Source organism: Ruditapes philippinarum, unplaced genomic scaffold (assembly GCF_026571515.1).
Source record: "Ruditapes philippinarum isolate M1 unplaced genomic scaffold, ASM2657151v2 ctg980_1_1_1_1, whole genome shotgun sequence".
NCBI lineage: Eukaryota > Metazoa > Mollusca > Bivalvia > Venerida > Veneridae > Ruditapes > Ruditapes philippinarum.
Window position 1 is genome coordinate 105,571 of NW_026859330.1, and position 21,601 is coordinate 127,171.

The 21,601-nt window shown below is 32.4% G+C and overlaps 1 protein-coding gene across 1 annotated transcript; it reads right to left on the reverse strand.

Annotated features, from left to right (window-relative positions):
* Window positions 1–527: 527 nt before the first annotated feature.
* On the reverse strand, window positions 528–21,267 carry LOC132756106 (FK506-binding protein 5-like). Its single transcript, XM_060747096.1, has 14 exons — window positions 21,011–21,267; window positions 12,955–13,090; window positions 12,350–12,725; window positions 11,713–11,830; window positions 11,089–11,273; window positions 10,639–10,855; window positions 9,968–10,105; window positions 9,122–9,316; window positions 8,311–8,467; window positions 7,879–8,017; window positions 7,467–7,675; window positions 6,228–6,325; window positions 3,569–3,768; window positions 528–669 (listed from the first exon to the last, which is right to left on the reverse strand). Exons 1-14 carry the CDS (start codon window positions 21,125–21,127, stop codon window positions 528–530), a joined length of 2,427 nt encoding a protein of 808 aa, XP_060603079.1. The 5' UTR covers window positions 21,128–21,267.
* Window positions 21,268–21,601: the final 334 nt, after the last annotated feature.

A 21,601-nucleotide genomic window follows, 5' to 3' on the forward strand; every position in this document is an offset into this window, starting at 1 on the left:
ATCATTTGAACAAGAAGTGGTAGATTTTAGATCGAATGGAGATCGCTGTATTCCTACTAAAATAAGTTACTTAAAAAAATACTTTGAAAACATGTTTTTATGGCAAAATATTTTTATGCTTATGTGTAGAAAAAAAAAGGGCAAAAAATAGATTTTAAAATTGTTGTACAGTTCCCAAATTTGCGTGAAATGAAAGAAAATTTGTTAAAAATGTTAAATTTAATTTTTTAAAAAGATATATCTTTATTTATTAAAAATATTATTGCAAGATATTTAGCAGTAACTGCCCGTTTCTCGATGAAATAGTTTTCCATTATTTTTTAATGCCTTTAATTATTTTTAAATAGTTTTTTTCCCCCTAAAAATTTAAAAATTGTTTTGTGTTTTTTTTTTTCCCCTAATCGAAAACCCAGTTATTTTTTTTCGGTATTTTGCATTGTCTTTTTGTAGAGTGCCCATATGTTAAGTATGGGGGTTTCCATATTTGTTTTTAGATTCTTTAGGATTGCTTTTTATTTAACATTGAATCATTGAAGCCTGTCTCCTTGTTCTTCGTGAAGTCTATCTTTGTGTTCTACGTGAAGTTTATCTCCTTGTTCTTCGTGAAGTCTATATCCTTGTTCTTCTTGATCTTTCTGATCAGCTTCATCGTCGACATGAGGTTCGTCGCTTTTTAAGCAATCATCGTCACTATCATTTGTGATAATGTTTTATTGACTCGAACTACTCGAACTACATACGGTTCTCAAGTATTCCTGTGCATGTTCGCCGTGCTTGATTACACCATCTGTCTCCCTCCACTCCATTAACACGGCGGAACATTGACCTTTTGCGTCGTTGGGATGCTGATTGATACAGTTTGTGATCACCTTGCTGTCTAGATCAAGATGTTGTCCTAACGTACGTGGATCCATTGTTGCACTATTTGCTATCTCTGTCATCACGGTATCCGAAAGATGTTCTGTTCATACATACAATATTACACTATCAATATTAATATGAACAGAGGCTTATTCTTTTTAATATTCGATTTCATTTCAGACAGTACATGGTCAAATAAATACATGTATATAAATCTAAAGACATGAACAGATTGTTAAGTTTGACGTTCTCTTACAAGAGTCATTTAGTTAATTGTAGTAATTTGTTATCATACATTCGTACATGAAAATATATACTTATAGTGAGATTAAAATTTAAACATTAGACCAAACATTTCCGTAGGAAGACGCGTGATTGACAAATTTACAGACTGACAATCACTGCATCAGTATAACAAGAGCACCGCTAGGCGGAGCATTATATGCCCGAAAGTGATTTTTTTTTCTTTTTAGTAAAGATGAAGCATTTGTAAGACTGGAATTAAATAAAGTATTAACTCCTTCAAATAACAATCCTCCTATGAAGTTTGAATACTGTGGTCCAAATGGAACATAAATTATGCCCCGAAAACTGTTTTCAGTTTTAAGGTAATAGTGACCTTAACCTTTGACCTTGTGACCCCAAATCAATTGGGGTCTTCCCCCTAATATGGAAAATAACCTATAAATTTGAATATTTGGCCAAATGGAATTTAAAGTTTGCAAAAAATTTTTTCAATTTAATAATATGCCTTTGACTTTGACCTTTTGCCCCCAAACAAGGGTATTTCCCCATTGAAAAATCATCCTATGATTTTAAAACCTGGGGGCCTAATGAATTAAAATTATGCTCCGGAACTTTTTTCTTTTAAGGTAATGGGCCCCTTGCCATTGCCCTTGTGCCCTAAAAAATAAAGGGGGTTTTACCATATAAAAATTCATGAAACGAACACTGGGGCCCAAAGGGAATTAAAGTTTTTCCCCGGAAACGTTTTCAGTTATAAGGTATGTGCCTTACTTTGCCCTTTGTGCCCAATTTCAAGGGGGTTTTAAAATAGGGGAAAACATTTATGAAGTTGAATTTGGGGACAATGGAACTTATTATGCTCCGGAAACCAAATTGCTAACGGACGGACGGACGCCAGGGGGTATAACATAATATGCCCGAAATTTTTTCGGGCATATAAAAAGGAATGCGGTCAACATTGTGGTATATTATCTTTATCTAAATTAACTGAAGAGTAACAATAAAACCGCATCATTTTATAAGAAATATAACAAAAAGTCAGAATACAACACGTTATTGACCTGTTAATTACCTTTCTGATAATTGACAAATTGCATAAAAAGTAAAATATCGTTGTGTATTTACTTAAAGATTGAATGGGTGAAACTTTTAAAATTTAAAATGTAAATTTTGATGCTAATTAAATTTTAAAATTTTAACCTTTGGGTGTGGGCCCCAACATATTTTTTTTTGTTGAAAAATTAGTTATTTTGATTATATCTTTTTTGACTTATAAATATGTATTGTAAAGTTTTACTTTGTTTTTATTGGTGACTATTGCAAAAAAAAATGCATACTAGGGATTCTGACTGGCGTAGCTATTCAATTTGTTCCCTTATTTGGTAAACGGCTTTCCCTTCATCCGCCCAAAAAGCATTGTTTTTGCAAATATCCCTTTTGTTATTGTTACAAATTTTTCTTTTGGCATTCTGTCCCCGAACTAAATTTGGGATTCCCCAAGAAATGCTTAAGACGGCCCCCAAATAGTTTGTCATTTTAAGAACTATGAGAAAGATATGATCCCAAATATGTCACTGAAAAAAGGGGGAAAAAGATTTAAAAAGTATAGAAAATTGCGGGAAAAAGTTTTTTCTTTTTTTAAATCAAGCAAGTTGTTGTTAAATGTTAAAGGGAAAAAAGGAAGGGTTTTATTTTTCCCGTACTTTAATAAAATAAATGATTAAATTATATCTTTAAAAAGAAAAAAACAGAGTTAACGAAGAAGCATTAACTTCAGTAAAAAAGGGAACGACTTTGAGTGCCTTTGTGTCGCGGTTTATGGCTAAAAAGTTTAAAAAATGGAATTTCTGAAAAAAGAATCGTTTATCGTTCTTTTCATTTACTAAAATGGCTTTTAGTTTTAAATTTTAAAGTGAAAAATTGAGAAAATAAAAATTAAAAAAGGGATCTTAAAACCCAAAAAAAAAGTCAATTAAATTAATTTTTAAAAACTCGGTTGGGTTTAAAGAAGTTCTTTTGTAAAAAAATTTTAAAGTTGTACTTCAAAAACAAATGGGGGTCCTGACCCAAAGGTAAGGTCGTTGATTAAACCCCCTGCCCTACCGAAGTGGGGTTTGAAACCGAAGGTTGGTTCTTTCATGTGAGGAAATTTCCCGCTGTACGGAAACCCGTGGTTTTACCCGGGTGACCCTTCGTGTGTAATATTTAAAGGAGGGCAATGAGGGCTTCCCTTTACCGTATAGCTTACCGTCGCAATATTTTTTTATATACTGTGTCGGTGTGAGTAAAAACCAAACAAACAAAAAAAATCAAAAATTCTTAAAAATAAACGTATTAGCTTTGTTATATTAAAAAAGATATAAAAAGCTATTTTCTTTGGGGTAATCTCTTTCTCAAAAAAATTTGCCCCAAATTGGGTTTTTCAATCTGCTATATAAATGAAAGCACAAAACAGGCAAACGAGAAACAAACCTTTGGTAAGGATATTGTTAACTCTACTGAACGTGACAACGACGAGTCATGAGACGCTGTATTTTTAAATATTGTACATCTTAGTGTACCAACATACGCTGGTAGATCTTTCTGTTTCCAGGTATCCTTAATTCGTAGTGACCGTGCTCCCGTTATTCCACCAATGTAAGACAAATACGTTAATCTCACCTGCAGAATCAAAGACATACTATTTCAGGATACATGTCATTTTAACAAATAAAAAGTATAGACATTTTTAGAAAGATCAGCAATATGAGAGTAAACTTTTTATTCTTCTTCTGTCTGCGTATATTGTTTCTTTGATATCCTGTCATTTTATAACCAAAATATACAAGATGCAAGCCAAAACAAAATGATACGGATAAGACATTTTTCAGAAAGATTTACATCCTTTGTGTGTCCACTTGGTCATTATTGGTTTCACCCCGGTACGGAATTAGACCCAATCCGTTATTTCTAGAAAGTAGTTTTTTTAATTTTTCAAGTGACCCAATTTAAGTTTTCTCTAGTTTGATTGGTCATAATTAAAGTGCATTTATTGCATGTGTGTACTTTTTGTGTGTTACAGGATGATTTTAAAAATTGTTTTTGTGTATTTGTTGGTGGAATGATAACACCCCGGTTAGGGCCCAGTTACACAGACGGTCGGTCCCCAATCGGTCATTTAATTTTAAATTTACTCGCTGTTATGATCGGTTGTCATGCGTGATTTTATTTCTGGTTTTCTGTGTAAACGGCCATCGGTGACAGAAAGTAAACTCAAACGGGAATGGGTCGATGATTACATGCTGAAATACGTTTGATTTTATCGTTTGTAAATCGGAGCTAAATCGGGCGTAACGCTGATTAATCGGTGGTTGATAGCTAGTCATCAGTGGTTAAACACTTTCTGTCAGATATGGCCGGTGATTCATATTTGGTTATCTTTGTCCGATCGGCGATATCGGTGATTAAGAGCTTGCATATCTCATGATATAGGTTGCCGTCGGTTATTTTTGAAATATTTTCACCGATCGAGAATTTTAAACGTGTTTAAAAATCCCAATCGGTAATTTTTCACCGATGAAACTTATCTTTCCCCAATAGCAGTTGATAGGTGGAAAACAGGTGACCAATAGGTGATATCGGTGTTAAATACGCTGTCATCGGTTCACTCCATAATTTGGCTAAAAAAACTACCGATCAATCACCGATGGCTCTGTGTAACACCCCAGATGGCTCTGTGTAACACCCCAGTTACACAGAGCCATCGGTGATTGATCGGTAGTTTTTTTAGCCAAATTATGGAGTGAACCGATGACAACGTATTTAACACCGATATCACCCATTGGTCACCTGTTTTCCACCTATCAACTGCTATTGGGGAAAGATAAGTTTTATCGGTGAAAAATTACCGATGGGGATTTTTAAACATGTTTAAAATTCTCGATCGGTGAAAGTATTTTACAAATAACCGACAGCAACCTATATCACGAGATATGCAAGCTCTTAATCACGGACAAAGATAACCAAATATGAATTACCGGCCATACCTGACGGAAAGTGTTAAACCACTGATGACTAGCTATCAAACACCGATTAATCATTGTTACGCCCGATTTAGCTCCGATTCACAAACGATAAAAACCGATCATAGTATTTAAGCATTTTTATCACCGATTCAACCCTGTTTGAGTTTGTTTTCTATCACGCATGGCCGTTTACACAGAAAACCAGAAATAAAATCACGCATGACAACCGATTATAACAGCGAGTCAATTTAAAATTAAATGACCGATTGGGGACCGACTGTCTGTGAAACTGGCCCCTAATAACAGCTGTACTACCCACCAGCAATCAGGAGTTTTTTAAGTGGTTAATTTAAACAGTGTTACAACAGAATGAAGATTTCTAAAAAAATTGGATGGCTAACGTATTATATTTTGGGCCTCATTTGACATAGATAGTGTTGATGTTTAGAGATGAAGACAGTATATAATTCATCAAGAACAATGGAATCGAGAATTAAGCCTCAAATGACTATTTACTATGGAACAAAAAGTACGAAAACGAAGTCATTATATTATATTAGAAGGAAATTATATATGAATCACGAACAAAGAAAGGAACACCAGTTAAATGTCAATTAATATTCTGCATCTATAGGTATTTGATTATTATCGTGTTTCATTACAAAATTGTTTTAAGCAAGAATGATTTGTTTGTACATTTTAGTTATGGTTTTTGTATTTGTGAAAAGATATAGGTATTATATAGATTCTACTGCAGTATCAATGTTTTTTATTATATATTAATTTATTTATTATATTTATAATATGATTATTTTCATATTTATTATTATTATTATTATTTATTTTATGAGATTTTGCTTAACCAATAACTTGTTTACACAATTTCATCCCCTCACCCCGTTTTTCCAGAACTAGCATTTATTTTCTGTAAAAAGACTTCAAAAGTGTTTAGTCCTCCTGATTGATAAATATGTTTGTAATAATTTCAAATTCTATGTTTATCATCTTCATTTGTATTCATAATGAACTGAACAAGCCATGTAAGAAAACTTTTGGCCTTAATGTTACGTCATATTTCTTAAACAAATAAATATGAAAAGATAAATAAAATGTTACATTAGTATCTGTTTTTAACTCATCGTCTATATTGCCAGTGCAGATAATCTCTAGTTGCTGACCTTCTTGTAAATTGAACTCGGCGCATGGTTCAGGCCCTGAAAGGTTCAGAGATGAATAATACAATGCGCCTCATATGAAATGCATAAATTTATTATATTGTTTTAAATCAAAAGACTCGTATATTTAAATGTGAGCATGATTAATTAAATGTAGCTGAATCTTATGTTGAACGAGGTTTTAATCAATGCCTTATAATTAATATATTTAATGTATCTTTTGTAAGAAATGTTTCAACTACTTTTCAACGGCAAAAATGAAATTTAGATGAATAAGCTTTAGATGTAAAGCCTTCATCATAGGATATGTATAAAATTTTCGTTCAAATGTTTCCATATAATCAACATATTAACAATATTTAAAAATAATCTTTGCATCCTTAATTTCATCTTTTTATGAATGTCATTTCAAAATTTAAAATATCTGTTCATATTTCAGTATTACACGGACGATGCGCGATACTTCCCGGTCCCAATAACGTTAATGAAGGGGTAACCAATAAAGGTCACCCAATAACTGGGTGTCCGAAGTGTAACAAAAACTGTGCATGTTTAAAGCTTATGGTGTTGGTTTAAACAGTCAAATATTCCCTTCTTAAGTAAATATTAAAATTGATAATGATACATAGCCAATCGCCTCGTTATCATCAGTGCTATATGTATTCAAATTAGAATTGTAAATACAACGGATACAAAATGCACCATGCCCATTTATCACAAATCAGTGTAATTACTTTACCGTTATATTCTTGATCATTTAGTATATGTGGTGTTTATGTCAGTATTTATGAAAATTAATAAGTCTAAACATGAAGTTGTCAAAAAAAATATTACATGAAATACACAATGGTAGTCTTTCAAAGGTGCGAGTATGAATATATGCCAATTATATCAACATCTCTTAACGAATGATTGAGTTCTGGACTTGACGTAAAGTGTGACGGACAGACAGACGAAAGGAACAAATCGCTGATATCCCCCTTTTTCCTCTGAGTTTGTCTTTACACAGTGCGAAGATGATATGGTGATTTAAAGGGATAATATATAGTCTGAGGTGCCGATTAAATAAAACAATATATTATATACTTAATCATGATAACAACAGAATAATCTCAAAAGAGAAAATATAATTTCAACAACTTTTTCAACAAATGTTCAAAATGCTTTCATTTATTTTTACCTTCAGTGTATCCATTTTCAGAGAGATATATCATTGTTTCTTTCAAAATATCCCGTCTAATGATTCTCACTTCACATTTCTTCAAATCATTCTCGTGCTGTTTTGCCACCATTACAACCGCTGTCTTGTTGATACACACGTGCAAAGCTTCTGCTATTTGTGGAACGTTTTCCTCAGGAAAACTTGATGGCATGTCTAACTCCATGACGCTGTAAAAAGATAGAATTCTGATAGGATTGAGATTGAGAAACAAAATAATGTGTATGACGTGTACGGGTATCTGTAATTGTAATGAAATATATTATCTCGACATACTTAGCAATATAATTTGCTGAAAATAAAAACATAAAATATAAAAAGCCTTCATATATGCTTTTAGTTATTTAAGTCGACATTTATCAAGTTAACGTACGTATATTTTTCTCTGCCAGGCGGAAGCATCATTGTCAGATCGTCTTGGTGACCTTTATACTCCACATCAGCGAATTTCCATACCTTATCCTTCGATGTATACATTTGATACGTCTTTCCACGTTGAAATTGTCCATTGCCTGAAATATTGGTAAAGTGTATTTTCATAATGGCACAAAATATAGTTGGGGGGGGGGGAGTGGGTTTTTTTTTTTTTGTTTTTTTTTTTTTTTTGTTTTTTTTTTTTCATTTTAGTAGGCAATGAAATAAATAAATGGATGTGCAATTATAACTGTTTTGTACATCTAACAAACGTGTTATGAAAAATATCATGTTTTATATACATGATATAATTACTACCAAATAAATAATAGAAGAAGCTGTATCTATATATCATAGGCATTATAATTCTAGTCATTATATACAAACTCACTTTGTTTCTGAGATGATTTTATCAGGTCTACTTCGATTGCCTTTTTCGGGTGTCTTCCACATATCAGAGTTAACACCGGACTGACAGCAAGAATATTTTCTAACTCTGAGTTATCTTTCCCAAAAGATGAAAGGGAATTGTCAGAAACCGATTGTACCTTTAAAAATAATAATGTAAGTTTAATTATGATCATTTTAATCTCATGACAAATTACATAATCTTAGCACTATTGTCTTAATGTAATCTAAAATTGATTAACCGAATGAAAATATTTTCAACTTTGAAACAGTGCTGCAGGAAAGACAAAAAAGAGGAAATTGATCAGTTGAACATAAACATGAAAGTAACATCAACATTTAACTTCAACTTTCAGTAAATATGAAATCTTAAAGTAATTTTATCCGTAACTGTGTACTCAAAAGGGCCAATTAAGCCACACATATGATATCATTTTCATTTGTCAAATTAAAGCTTTTCATCTTTAGTGTTTAATTATGGATTCCAGAATGATCCTCATTGTACATATTACTGAGCCATCTTTTGCTTCTCTGGTGTTTATGCAATACACGCACTCAAAGTAATTAATTATTTATATGAGAGTCAAAAAACCACTTTGTATATATATTGCTACTTTTATTACTAACAGTTTTCATCCAGAACCATTTTCTTCCGGTGATTTATATGTCACAGCATTTAACCACATTGTTAAACAAATGATTGTTCTCTTTACAGCAGGAAATCTTTATTCATATCATAGGCTTAATGTGCCTTGAAATTCCAAATCTTATATTAAAATCAACGCAGTACAAACCATTAGTTTTAGTTCTGTTTTTGTCTCGAAAGCATTTCTAGGAACAAAGAGTTTAACATTCTTATCCATTGTAGAGTATACTGAAATTCCGGGTCTATCAACTATGATAGTTTGACACCTCGGCCGAGTTACAACAATGGCTTTGAGAGATGAGAAGTCATTAACGTCAATACCTGCAAGCTTCTTTACCAGTTTCTGAAAATATTGAAATTGGTATAAAGTATAATATATAACATGAAAGAAACTTTTTAAGAAATGAACAATTATGCATGACAAATGTCATGAAACTTACATCACCTTTCGCGCCTTATTGCCCGCCTTTTGCACACTATTACCACTAGGTAACATCTTTGAAATATTAGAACCAATGTTGTTATATCATTTAAATATTTAAAATTGACATTTAACTTTTAAGAAAAAACTGGGTAAGGGGAGATCCTTCGGAAGCAATTACATGTAAAATGTAGACTCGGTTTGATTGAATCTTTTCATGAGGAATCGGCAACATCCCTCATGTCCCCTAGCACTGGCTTAAGCTGTATTTGATCCTCAACACTTCATGTGACGGAATCAATCGTCCCTAACAATCAGAAATCGACAACAATTGATACAAACATCTTATGTTTAGCAGTATCGTCAAGCTGTAATTTTGGAGGATGGTAAAGCCTCTCTTGGCATTTCATAAAGGTTATGTCTGCTTTTTACTATCATACATCTTTAGATATTTATCATCAATAGAACATTCGATTTCTGGTAACATAATGACGATATAATAATATAATTAATGAGAAAATGTAACACGTATCAGACCAAATGTATATTGAATATTTTCTTAATGGAGCATACTTCTTGTTCTTCCATTTTAGATGTCGTTGGCAATGGTGTGACAATTATCCAGTCTGCCCCATTCAGAGAAACTTTAACCACAGTTTCGTCACTTGAACTATACAGAGAGTAATGCGGAATGCAAAGTCTGGTAGGTACCTTTGACAAAAGTTTAGAGTATATGTTATTAAACGTTATCTTCAAAACAGAATTATGTCAATGGAAAGCAAATTCATTTGCAAACACAACACGTATTATTATGCATGTATATGTATACGTAACCTTTAGAAACGTAAATAAACTATAATAGAATTTGAATATTTGTAAAAAGAGCTAATGTAAATGTAATACTTGGTTTAAAGCATAAAAGCAGTTTCCCTTTTGTACAGTAATGCGACTTGACTCTCAATTATTTTAGTTGACGTTTGGTCTCGTAACTATCGTGTCTAGTTTTAAGGGAACCAAGAGAAAATGGATCCCAAGTTTAAGTCATTATTTGACTATGACTTATACTAATTAGTGTTATTCTAGTGAAAGAGAGAGAAACATAATCTCAAAACAGAAACGTATCAAACGAAAAACTGAAAATGTTGCAGATTTTGTTTTATTGAGTTAGTTTATGTTAGTAGTAATTTATTTGTTTATCTTAGACGTGATTTATTTGTTTATATTATACTGTTTAAGAAACATACCTCGGTTTTAAGCGTCCCCTTTGTAGACTTTATTTCGATTAAAGAGCTCACTGGTTTCTCATCGGTTTCAAGGACTTCTATAATTGAATCAACTTCATCACTTGCACTGCATTCAATGTCATCTTTGCCGATACCACCTGGTGCGGAGGCCATGACACACGATATACCATTATGGTATGCATGTTTTCCATCTACTTCACCACAGTCTCTGTTGTATCTATAAATGTAATAAAGCTTGAACAAGTGTTTTGTCTCTCAATTTGACAACATCTTGCAGCATGGTTTGTATTTTAGATGCAACGTTATACAATAGAGGGTTTTCGATGCATTTATATTAGCAGAAATACAAGGACGCATTCAAAGCCCAAGCCCGCAGGGGGAAACCTAAATGTGGCAAACTACATTGTTTATTTGTATATGTATTTCACAAAATTAAAAGATTTTATTTACGTTACAGGATCCCAATTATTTGGGTCTCTTCTCCATGTCCTTTCTTCTGCTTCTTTCCTTAAACGTTCTTTTTCTCTTTTCTCAGCCTCTAAACGCTGTCTTTCTTCCTCTTTCTTCCTGACAGCTTCTTCTTCCCTTCGTTTTCGTTCTTCCTCTAATCGTCTTTTCTTTTCTTCCTCTTCCCTCTGTCAAAAAATATAGAATGGTGATATACCGTTACAGTGAAAACACAAATGTATTAGTCTAATATAACTGTATAATTCCATTTAATAAAATGATGTGGTAACCGTGCAAGTTACATAATTAACTTAGATCATCACTTATAAACTTGCAGCGTACCAGTCCACTTGTGTATTAATATTTACATGTATTATAAACAGAATAAATTATTGCCCGAGTTCTGGAAATGAATTTATTTCGGAGCACAATGGCTGGCTCATCTCTCTTTGATAAACAACAATCACTAGTTATTGAGCTTTAAATACTTGCATGACATTAACTTTTCAAAGGATTTAGCTCATTTAGTATTGAAATATCCACAAGAGGCAACCGTTTGCTTCGCGTCTCCATATTTCCTACATCGATTGGAAAACATTGACACACGTAAAGCTATAGTAAACCTACCCTGATGCGTTCCTCTTCCTCTCGTTTCTTCCTCTCCTCCTCCTCTTTCCTCATTCTTTCTTCTTCTTCTTTTCGTTTCCGTTCTTCTTCAGCCTTTCGCTCGGCTTCCTCTCTTTCCCTATTAAATGAAATCACTTTTGTACTTCTTTGGAGATGGTGGAGGGCTACCTCGCACCAACATTGTCTAAGGTCAATGACATCTTAACTGAGATGGGAAGACTTAAAAATTTTTTACTTATAATCCATTTTGGAAACTGTTTTCGTTTCGATGGATATATCAAACCTTATAACTAATATCACATGCGTTATACTTCGGATACCATTTAAATGTCCTTCATGACATTTCACTTCTTATAATTATATTAAAACCTTATTTTGACACAACAAACCGGAACATAATTATAAAAAATGTTTGACTTAAAAAATATTTATAAATGCACATGCATACTAATAAACTTTTTTTAAATATTTATGTTTAACTTTAATGAAAAACCATGCTTACATGTACGACCTAGTCTCGCAAAAAATTGTGAAATAGTGTGTAAACAAATAGAAGAATGTCCAGATAAATGTCCGAAGTATACCGAAGTACCTATAAAGCATTTAAATATAAAATTATTTATAATTGTAAATATACCTTCTCTCCCGCTCTTCCTTCTCTTTTCTTTCCTGTTCTTCTCTTTCTTTTCGTTTTCTTTCTTCTTCTTCACGCCTTTTCTGTTGTTCCTCGGCTTTTCTCCGCTCTTCCTCCGATCGCTCTTTTTCTTCATCTTCGAAACTTTTTGCTTTTGCATCTCTCAGACTTTGGAGGCAACCTTTCAGATTATCTATGTCATCATACCAAACATCTGTGCCATCTTTTAACTTCGAGCAGACAATTTCTGTTTCTTGTATCAATTCCTTAAGACGATCATTTGTTATATCTTTTGACAAATTCTGTAATTTATGAGCCATCTCAAGTTTAACAAGCGCAGATTTTCTAATCGCTCCGCCTTCACCGGGTACAAAAGTTCCTGTAAAATAAACAGTCTCTTCTAGAAAATGAAGGGAAAAATACGGATTTTTTTTAAAAAACTGATGAAAAAATAAAAGCTATATAGATTAGATAAGAGTATATTGAAACATACAAAATATTGATTTTGATGGTAGAAATGTGTACAACTGTGTTAATTTATACCATAAATTCAGACATATTGACGTTATTAGACATCAGCTTAACTAAATTTTCGATGATGACATTACCAAATATTTTTTCAATGGCATCTTGGTTCTTCTTCACTAATGTTTGTGGACAATTCCTCAATTCGTCAAGTTTCGCTTCAACTTGTTCAACATAAGCCTTAACTTTTGCAACCGCATTAGAAGCTCCGCCCAATACCTACATCATAATAGTACGAAAATGAAAACATTTTAATAAGTTAATGTTAAATGTTACTGAAAGCATAACTGTGAGATAAATCGGGGAAAAAACTTGCAAAAAGGGAGTTATACGAAAGTGTAGCGTATAACCATATCATATGAACAAGAATATTTAAATTAACTGACGATAAATTTTGTAAATTGGCTTATCATTAGATTTGTAATAATACATTCCAGTTCTGTTAATTTAGTAAATATATAACAAACAGGCAGAGTATGCCTCGGAAACGAATAAATATGTCCCTCGTTAGAAAAGGTAAACTAGAGTTTCATAACTTTTTTTTTTAAATAGAGCTTATCACATGATGGAGTAACGCTGAATGGGACATTATTTGTAAAAACTGATGAAAAATGTAACCAAAACAGTATTTTGACTTCCATATAAAATATTAAATCACATTTTCTTTATAAGCCGCAAACAAGCCGCAGAATCAAACGATTGTTCAGAGTAATGGTCAATAAGTAATATTTTGGCAACTATTAATATGACACCAACAATAAAAACGTTTGGAAAATGAAAATAATAGCATTTCTGAGGCATAATGGGCCTTTAAACGCTACTAAGATAATATTATAATTGTATGAAGCATTGCGCTCCCAGAATTATTATATGTATAAAACATCATATTTAAAGTAATCATAAAAGTGTATTATTTCAATAATGGTATGTTTTCACAGGGAGGGAATTATGTTTCTTAAGCTAGTAATGTGTTTTGTGTTTAATTTAAATCGAATTTCGAATCGTATGGAACAATATTAACCTTTTAGAAAGAAATCTTCCTAAAATTAAAGTGTATATAGTATTCCATAATCGCGTAAGGTCAACGTTTTTGTGTGTCACAGCAGGCTTGCTATTCCAGATCCGTGGTATAATATCATTATTATTATTTTCAATGTTTAAAGCTGCATTTTATTAATTTCATCAAAACACAATTAGCTACATTTCGTTTATTATAAATTAAGTTTCATATCGGCTACCGTTTTCATTTATTTATATGTATTTATTTATTTATTCATTTATTGATATTTATTTATTCATTCATTATTTTATTTATTTATTTTTATTTATTTATTTTTTGGGGGATGGGGGCTGTTCACACGACAAAAATTAATAATATAAGTGGAACTGCATGCAAACTCATGTACAATTTTTGTTTGCATTAGAAACTCCGGCGGCAAACTATTTTTACATATTTATAAAATGCAACTTTAACAATAACAAAAACACAAATTACGAACTTTGAATGGAAATTCTGCAGGTATGGACGAATACAAAACCATGAAGAATTGTAAAAATAAACCCGAACCATTTGAAATATTTATGACTGTCAGATGCTATCAGTTTTACCTTGATTACAAACAAAACACTCTAATTTATGTGTATACAATGTCAAATATTTATCTTTAGACCACAGCTGTTTTCTCTCGGCCAATCAGAGTAGTTTAAAAGTGTTTGATATATCCCACACATCACAGTAAAGTGTTTGATATAACTATCATGTTTGTATTCAACTGAAAGAAAAAAAACCGTTATGTGTACGCTTTATGCGAGGAAAATTTATATGTATATAGTAAAGTTCATAGTGTAATTCCCTTCTTAAAAATTAACAGATAGCAATAGTCATTTGACCAATTTATTTCGTCAGTTCATCATTTCACAAGAATAGTTACTGTATTTGTAAATAAAAAAAAAACAAGCAATAATGTTTACCAATCTATTTAAATCCATATATGTATCTACATTTTACGACCGCTTTTGGGCTAATATTTTTGGGCACTCGGCCTTGTGCATTATGCCCGACTCACTCTAAGTAGCAGACACTGTAGATGTACATTCATTTTCGGTTTGGGATGAGGGGATTCCACTTGTGGGCAGGGGGTGGAGTTTCCGAACGGTGACTGGAATGCTATGCCTTAAAGCTTTAGAGGGACGTTTGAAATATTTTTATAGTTCATGAATGAGGTAAAAAAGACAATACAGGATGTATATAAAGCATACAACAAAAACACGAATCTACATGTCAATTAAAATATTTTCAACTTCAGCCGGACAACCAATCAATATCATGAACCCTAGGGTTGTTTAAGCATTAAGGAAAACGTTAAATGAAAGTTACCTGCCCGTTTCTCCAAGAGCCCACTCTTGAGAAGCAGCCATCGCCCATGATTTCTGTCTAAGAGTATTTTTCGGTAAGCAGTTTTGCTTCATGATTTCATATTCAAGCGCTGTGTACGGTGAAATGTCATTTAATCATTTAAATGAAGAATCAACAGGAATAACAACAAAATCTCTCAACTTGCAAAATTGTAATAATATCACATTCAGAAATGTTAAATTTTTCCCAAATTTCTTCTTACTGCACCTTTGTGATGGAATGTGAACTCTATCATTCATAAGATTGTGTACACAGTAACTTATGAAAGAACATGAATAATGCCATTTTCTCGTGCTTTTTTTGTGCCTACAATAAGGCCAAATATATTTAGTAAGAAATATTTGGATGTCCCTATGTAATTTTGGGAGAAAAAAATCGTTTACGCATATTTAATCTTCACCTTAAACAGAGAAAACTACCTGTGGTCTAAGTCAGATAGATCGCTCGTACCAGTTGGATGTGAGATTTATCAACTCGCTTCGCTCGTTGATAAATCTCACATCCAACTGGTACTCATGATCTATCCTATACATAACAGACACTGTAGATGTTCATTCATTTACTGGTTTGGGAAGAGGGGATTCCACTGGTGGGGAAGGGGGTGGAGTTTCCGAACGGTGACTGGGCTGCGGTTACAATGCTAAGGAAATTCTATGCTTTAAGGCTTCAGAGGGACGTTTGCAATATTTTTTCCAGTTCAGGAATGAAGTAAAAAAGTCAATGCAGGGTGTATATAAAGCATACATGTCAATAAAAAAACGAATCTATACGTCAAGTAAAATATTTTCAACTTCAGCCGAACAACCAATAAATATCCTAAACCCTAGTGTTGTTTAAGCATTAAGGAAAACCTTTATAAAAATACCTGCCCGTTTCTCCAACGAGCCCACTCTTGATAAGTAGCCATCGCCCATGATTTCTGTCTAAGAGTATATTTCGGTAAGCAGTCTTGCTTCCAAGCGCTGTGTACGATGTTATGTCATTAAATCATTTAAATGAGGAACCAACAGGAATAACAACAAAACAAAAATATCCCAAGTTTCGAAATTATAATGTTTTCACATTCAAAAATGTTAAATTCTTCCCAATTTTTTTCTGACTGCACCTTTGCGATAGAATGTCAAATCTATCTATCATTCATTAGATTGTTTATTTAGTAACTTATGAAAGAACATGAATTATGCCATTTTCTCGTGCAATTTGTGCCTACAATAAGGCCATATTGATTGAATAAGAAATATTTGGATATCCCGTTGTAACTGTCGGAGAAAAAAAACCGTTTACGCATGTTTAATCTTCACCTTAAACAGAGAAAACAACCTGTGGTCTAAGTCAGATAGATTTCTCGTACCAGTTGGATGTGAGATTTATCAACTCGCTTCGCTCGTTGATAAATCTCACATCCAACTGGTACTCATGATCTATCCTATACATATATAATCTCTATTATGGCATACTTGTTGTAAATTGTTCTTATTGTAAATTTAAAAAACAACGCTCCTCAATTAAAATGCCCCAAACAGCTGAAGATTAAACTGTGGAGTGTTATGTGAAGTCTTAATTGAAGATGATATAAGATATTGCACGTGCCGACAAGTGTCATCCGAGATAACGGTGCGTTTTCAAAAACAAATAAGGCACTTTACACTGTTTATCTAAAACAGCCTACGCACTTTACTATAGAAAAGAAAATATTTTACTCACCCATTGCTACAAGTTTCCAATATCCAATTTCATTTAATTGGTTCGTGTTTTAATAATTTTACACAAAAAAATATGTAATTAGTTTTAAAGTTCTTTTGTCGAATTAAGTCATTTTCAACATATTTATGAAACCCATACAGACGACTTATACATGTTATATAGCCAAGATCAAGATTTTTTCTTTGATATGACGGTCGTACATGTAATATAGTTTATTTAATTTAATCTAATGTATCAAACAAAGCTACGTTGTTGGTATGTCACATTCGGGCGTAGTTCAAAAGTCTGTATTAAAAAACCGAAAACTCTCGTTTGGAGTTTCCATTAATTTTGTAAATTTGGAATACATGTATAACAAGTGCTGTCCGTAAGACATCTTGCTCGTCTATTCGCAGTGCATGACAGAAGGACAGGGGACATAACTCTGTAAAAAAGGTACCTAAGAGTTCTTGGACCTTTGCCAGTTATGCTAGAAAGTCACAGGAAACAATTGTTTGAAGTTTCATCCCGTTCCCTTCAGTTGTTTGGAGAACCCAACGTACAACAAAAAATTGTGACGGCTACGCCGACGCGGACTCCGGGGTGAGTGCAAATGCCCTTGTCGTTCCCTATTCTTCGAATAGTTAAACTAAAAAGTGGGAAATGAGCTATTTTGGTTATTCTGATTGTTCGTGTACGTCCTGTGGCCACAGTACTTATACCTTGTGTGCCACGTATCAATAGGCATCCCATTACAGTCAAAAAAGATTTCATCTGTTGCTAATGATTATATAGAGAAAAAGATCTGATTTTATAATCGACATTTTAATAGGAAGAAAGATGTGAATTTGAAAGGAAGAAAAATCTACCACTCCCATCCATCTTTGTCGTCACACCCCTACCCCATTCAACCTGGTTCTTTATTAACTCTCATACTGATCTTTAAAGAAATAGGGGCGATATTTTATTACAAGGTGCAATTAGAGGGAAATTAAATAAGTCAAACCCACCTATTATACAAATCAATAAAGTGTTTGTATTATACAGGCAGGTGTGCATGATTTATAGTTCTTTCTTCTTCTGAACGCTTTCTGTGTATATTGTCTTAATCTTTATATCTTTATTCTCTTCTGATATGCATTTTTGTCAAATTTGCCGCCCTACCTTTGAAGGCCGTATTGAATTAATACAATGAATAAAATTGAACAATCACGCACCTTTAACTTTTAATGTTTCTTATTGATCAAAGCATACTTATGATGTGCCTTACTTTTTCTTTTTTTTAATAAAAAGTTTAAAATAACTCTAAAAAAGATTGATATCAGTTTACAAAATCTCAGTTATTGATCTTATTCAGTCGTTCTTAAATTGCCTCTCAAAAGTAGCGGTGGTTTTGTGTTATAATACGAATGATTCAATTGATAAATTTACTCGCAATTTATCTTTTGTCACATAAAGGAGTATATACAGTATATTCATAGACAAAGCATTCAAAATTGGAGCGTGACAAGATAGCGTGACATGTTTACATATTGGACGTATCTTTAGATATTTATGACTAGAGTTTCTATATCATTTATACTCTAAATATTTACGTATGTGAATTACCATCGGATATGATAAATGTTGAATACATACACTGTTAAATAACTTAAATTATTACCATTTGTATGAAACGCAATATTAAACATAGATAACTTGAAACAAATCGCAATTCATACGCCATTTATGATACAATTTAGGTTAACCGAACACTGACCGTAACTTATACTCGACTCGGGGTATATTTTGTCCGTGTCATTAGCAAAATAATCATAGCCTATTTCAGTTATTTGAATAGACAGTCCGTATTTAATTGTTTTTATCATCTTGCATACTTTATATCGTATTAAGCCTTCGCCGTCTATAGTCAGTACCTTGACATGACACATACAGTCTAACCTGTGAGCACAGGCCACCAGTAATGGATATGAAACATGACCTCTGTAGACGAGTGGTCTTTATTTGTAGGCTACTTATTCCATTTTACAAATAAAGGGTTATCAAAAAGAGGCTTTATATACATCTTTATTTTTATACCGAGGTGATCATTAACACCGGTGTGACTGTATTTTGTAGAGCTCCTGATCCCTACCCTACCCAACTACTTCTGTTTATTAACATTCATGATCATTTATTTTTTAATAAATACTTATTTTGTTTTACTATTTTGAAAAAGAAATTAAAAGGGCAGCATTTAAAATACTAATGTAAGGTGTTTTTGGTATTCTTGATCCTTGAGAAATAATTGTGAATACCGGTTTTACATTATCTATTCTAAAAGTTAGTGTTATAGCATTATCAATTATTTATCAGAACAGAACAGAACAGAACATAATCTTTATTAGAGAGGCACAGATTACAAGGTGACATTTTGTAATTACATGTGTACAAATATATATATATCAATATTAAATGGGTATCATAATTTAAGTTTCATGTGGGGAAAGTGGATATTATCAACATACAAATTTCATAGGTAAATATTATAAGCTTTTAACACAAGTACTAAAATATATATATGTCTTTGAAAATTTTGACAATTTAATCTCAAGTTATCTAGAAATCAGGGAAAAATTAACACACTCGCACGCACAAACAGAAATAATACATTTGTTACGCACATACATAAACACACACACACACACGCGCGCGCACACACACATGCACGCACGCACGCACACTCATCTATACATACAAAAGTACTATTTGAAATTTACAGCAATAGGAAAACAGTTAAAACAAAAATACAGCATTAAAAAGATTTTGCTATCATGATGCGAAGTGAAATCATTTTGCCGTGGGAAAATTATTACTACAAATTTTACTATCCATTTCGTTCGAGCACGAGAATCGTGATTTTCATTCATAGCTAATTTTTAAGGCGTGGTTTAAAAATTACAATTACATTTACGACATGCGCTTATGGAAAGCGAAAAAATAATATATATTTGGATGAAAGATATTTAGTATTAGGTTACCGATTATAAAAATAATTTAAAGGAATGACCTAAATGGATTTCCCGATGTAATCGAATTTGATTGGTCATTTATTCACGCGTTCGTTAATCAATGTTTATTTCACTTGACCTGGATGATTACACAAAATAGAGCCGGAATTGTGCTTAATTTCGTTCGGATGGGATTTTAGCAATGGAATTTAATGTACTTGTTGAATCGTAAGAAGTGCGCGTATATGGAATTATATACCGGTGAGTGTAATAAGTTATACAAATTGCTTTTGTTGTTGTTGCTGTTTTTGTCTAAGTTTATGCATACTTTTTTTAACGCCTGGTATACATATATTACACAGCAAATCAAACTTGCAGTATTTATATTAATAAACAACATTGATCTATGATATTTCCAAAGTCTGATGCATAATCATATGAAAGTAAGATAATAAACTTTACGATCGCTTAAAAAACTTCATAGTGAATGCAACGTATTTTGCGAGATTTGTCATTAATGGCAAAAAAGTTCGACTGTGGACCAAGCTTATTATAAAACTTATTTACTTAAGTTATACAAATTTGTTGTAGTTCGATTGTGTGCTAATGAAATAATTTAGAAACTGTTCCTGGATCCAATTACTACCAAGCAATCGGTGTAAAGTTTCTTGCTCACGGTAACAACGGCTTGCCCCTGACGGAGTTTGAACCCAGCCCGCCAGAAATCCTTAGATTACTAGTTAAACCATTTGGCCACGCCGCAATTTGGCGTCGTTTTCTAGCCAGTATTGGTATTAATGAGGAAACACGGCTGTGACTCAAGAATAAATTTATTCGGCCTCGAACCCATGACAGACATTCATCGTAAAATCATCTAATCACCGCTCCCCAGAAAAAGTTTTTTGAGCGATACATGTTAATATTTTCGAAAAATGACCAAATTTTAAACACACACCAAATGTAATAAAGATATAAAAGTGTTCAGTGACGAGATACATATATGCATGGATAGTAAAAAATAACTAAAATAGAAGAAAAATATATACATACCTGTTTAATGCTGGTTTCGTAAGTTTCAAACCTGTCGTAATTTGAGGGAGGGTCCGATAATTTTTTAAATAACTTAATTTGTTCAGATAATATAAAAAGTGCCTTTATGTCATTCATATTTAAACTTTAAAAACTGACGAAAGAAATACAAGCATCCCTTAGTGACCTTTCTTTTACACGGCTTGAAATTCCATAGAGTATTGGATAATACGTATGTTTAAAACAAATATATATATCATTAATTATTAAAGCTATCCCCTCGCAGGTTAAGCATGTTTTTTAAAAATGGTTTTAACTTTACCAATAAGGTAGATCGATTTTTAAGTACGTTATTTTAACACTCTATACTCGGGTGAATCTTAGAGAAATTTATTATTTAGAGCTGAAAATGCATCGTCAATTTTTTAGGCTGATAACTCAAATAGTATACGCGTCAAATACTAGAGTTCTAAAATATGTATTCAACTCAATTTAAACTGCTTTCTTTCAGTTTTAACGATCAATATCTCTTTCTCTCCTTCTCTATTGTATAATCTTATTCTAGAAAGAAAATGAATACAAGTCAATTTATAACTTGATAGAAGAATGTTG

Coding starts and splice junctions, on each gene's coding strand:
- LOC132756106 (XM_060747096.1), bottom strand. CDS start 21,127: ATGAATGACATAAAGGCACTTTTTATATTATCTGAACAAATTAAGTTA. Junction 11,274..11,712: donor AGGAAGAGGAACGCATCAGG/GTAGGTTTACTA, acceptor ATTTTTTGACAG/AGGGAAGAGGAAGAAAAGAA. Junction 7,676..7,878: donor CCTGGCAGAGAAAAATATAC/GTACGTTAACTT, acceptor ATCTTTTTACAG/CGTCATGGAGTTAGACATGC.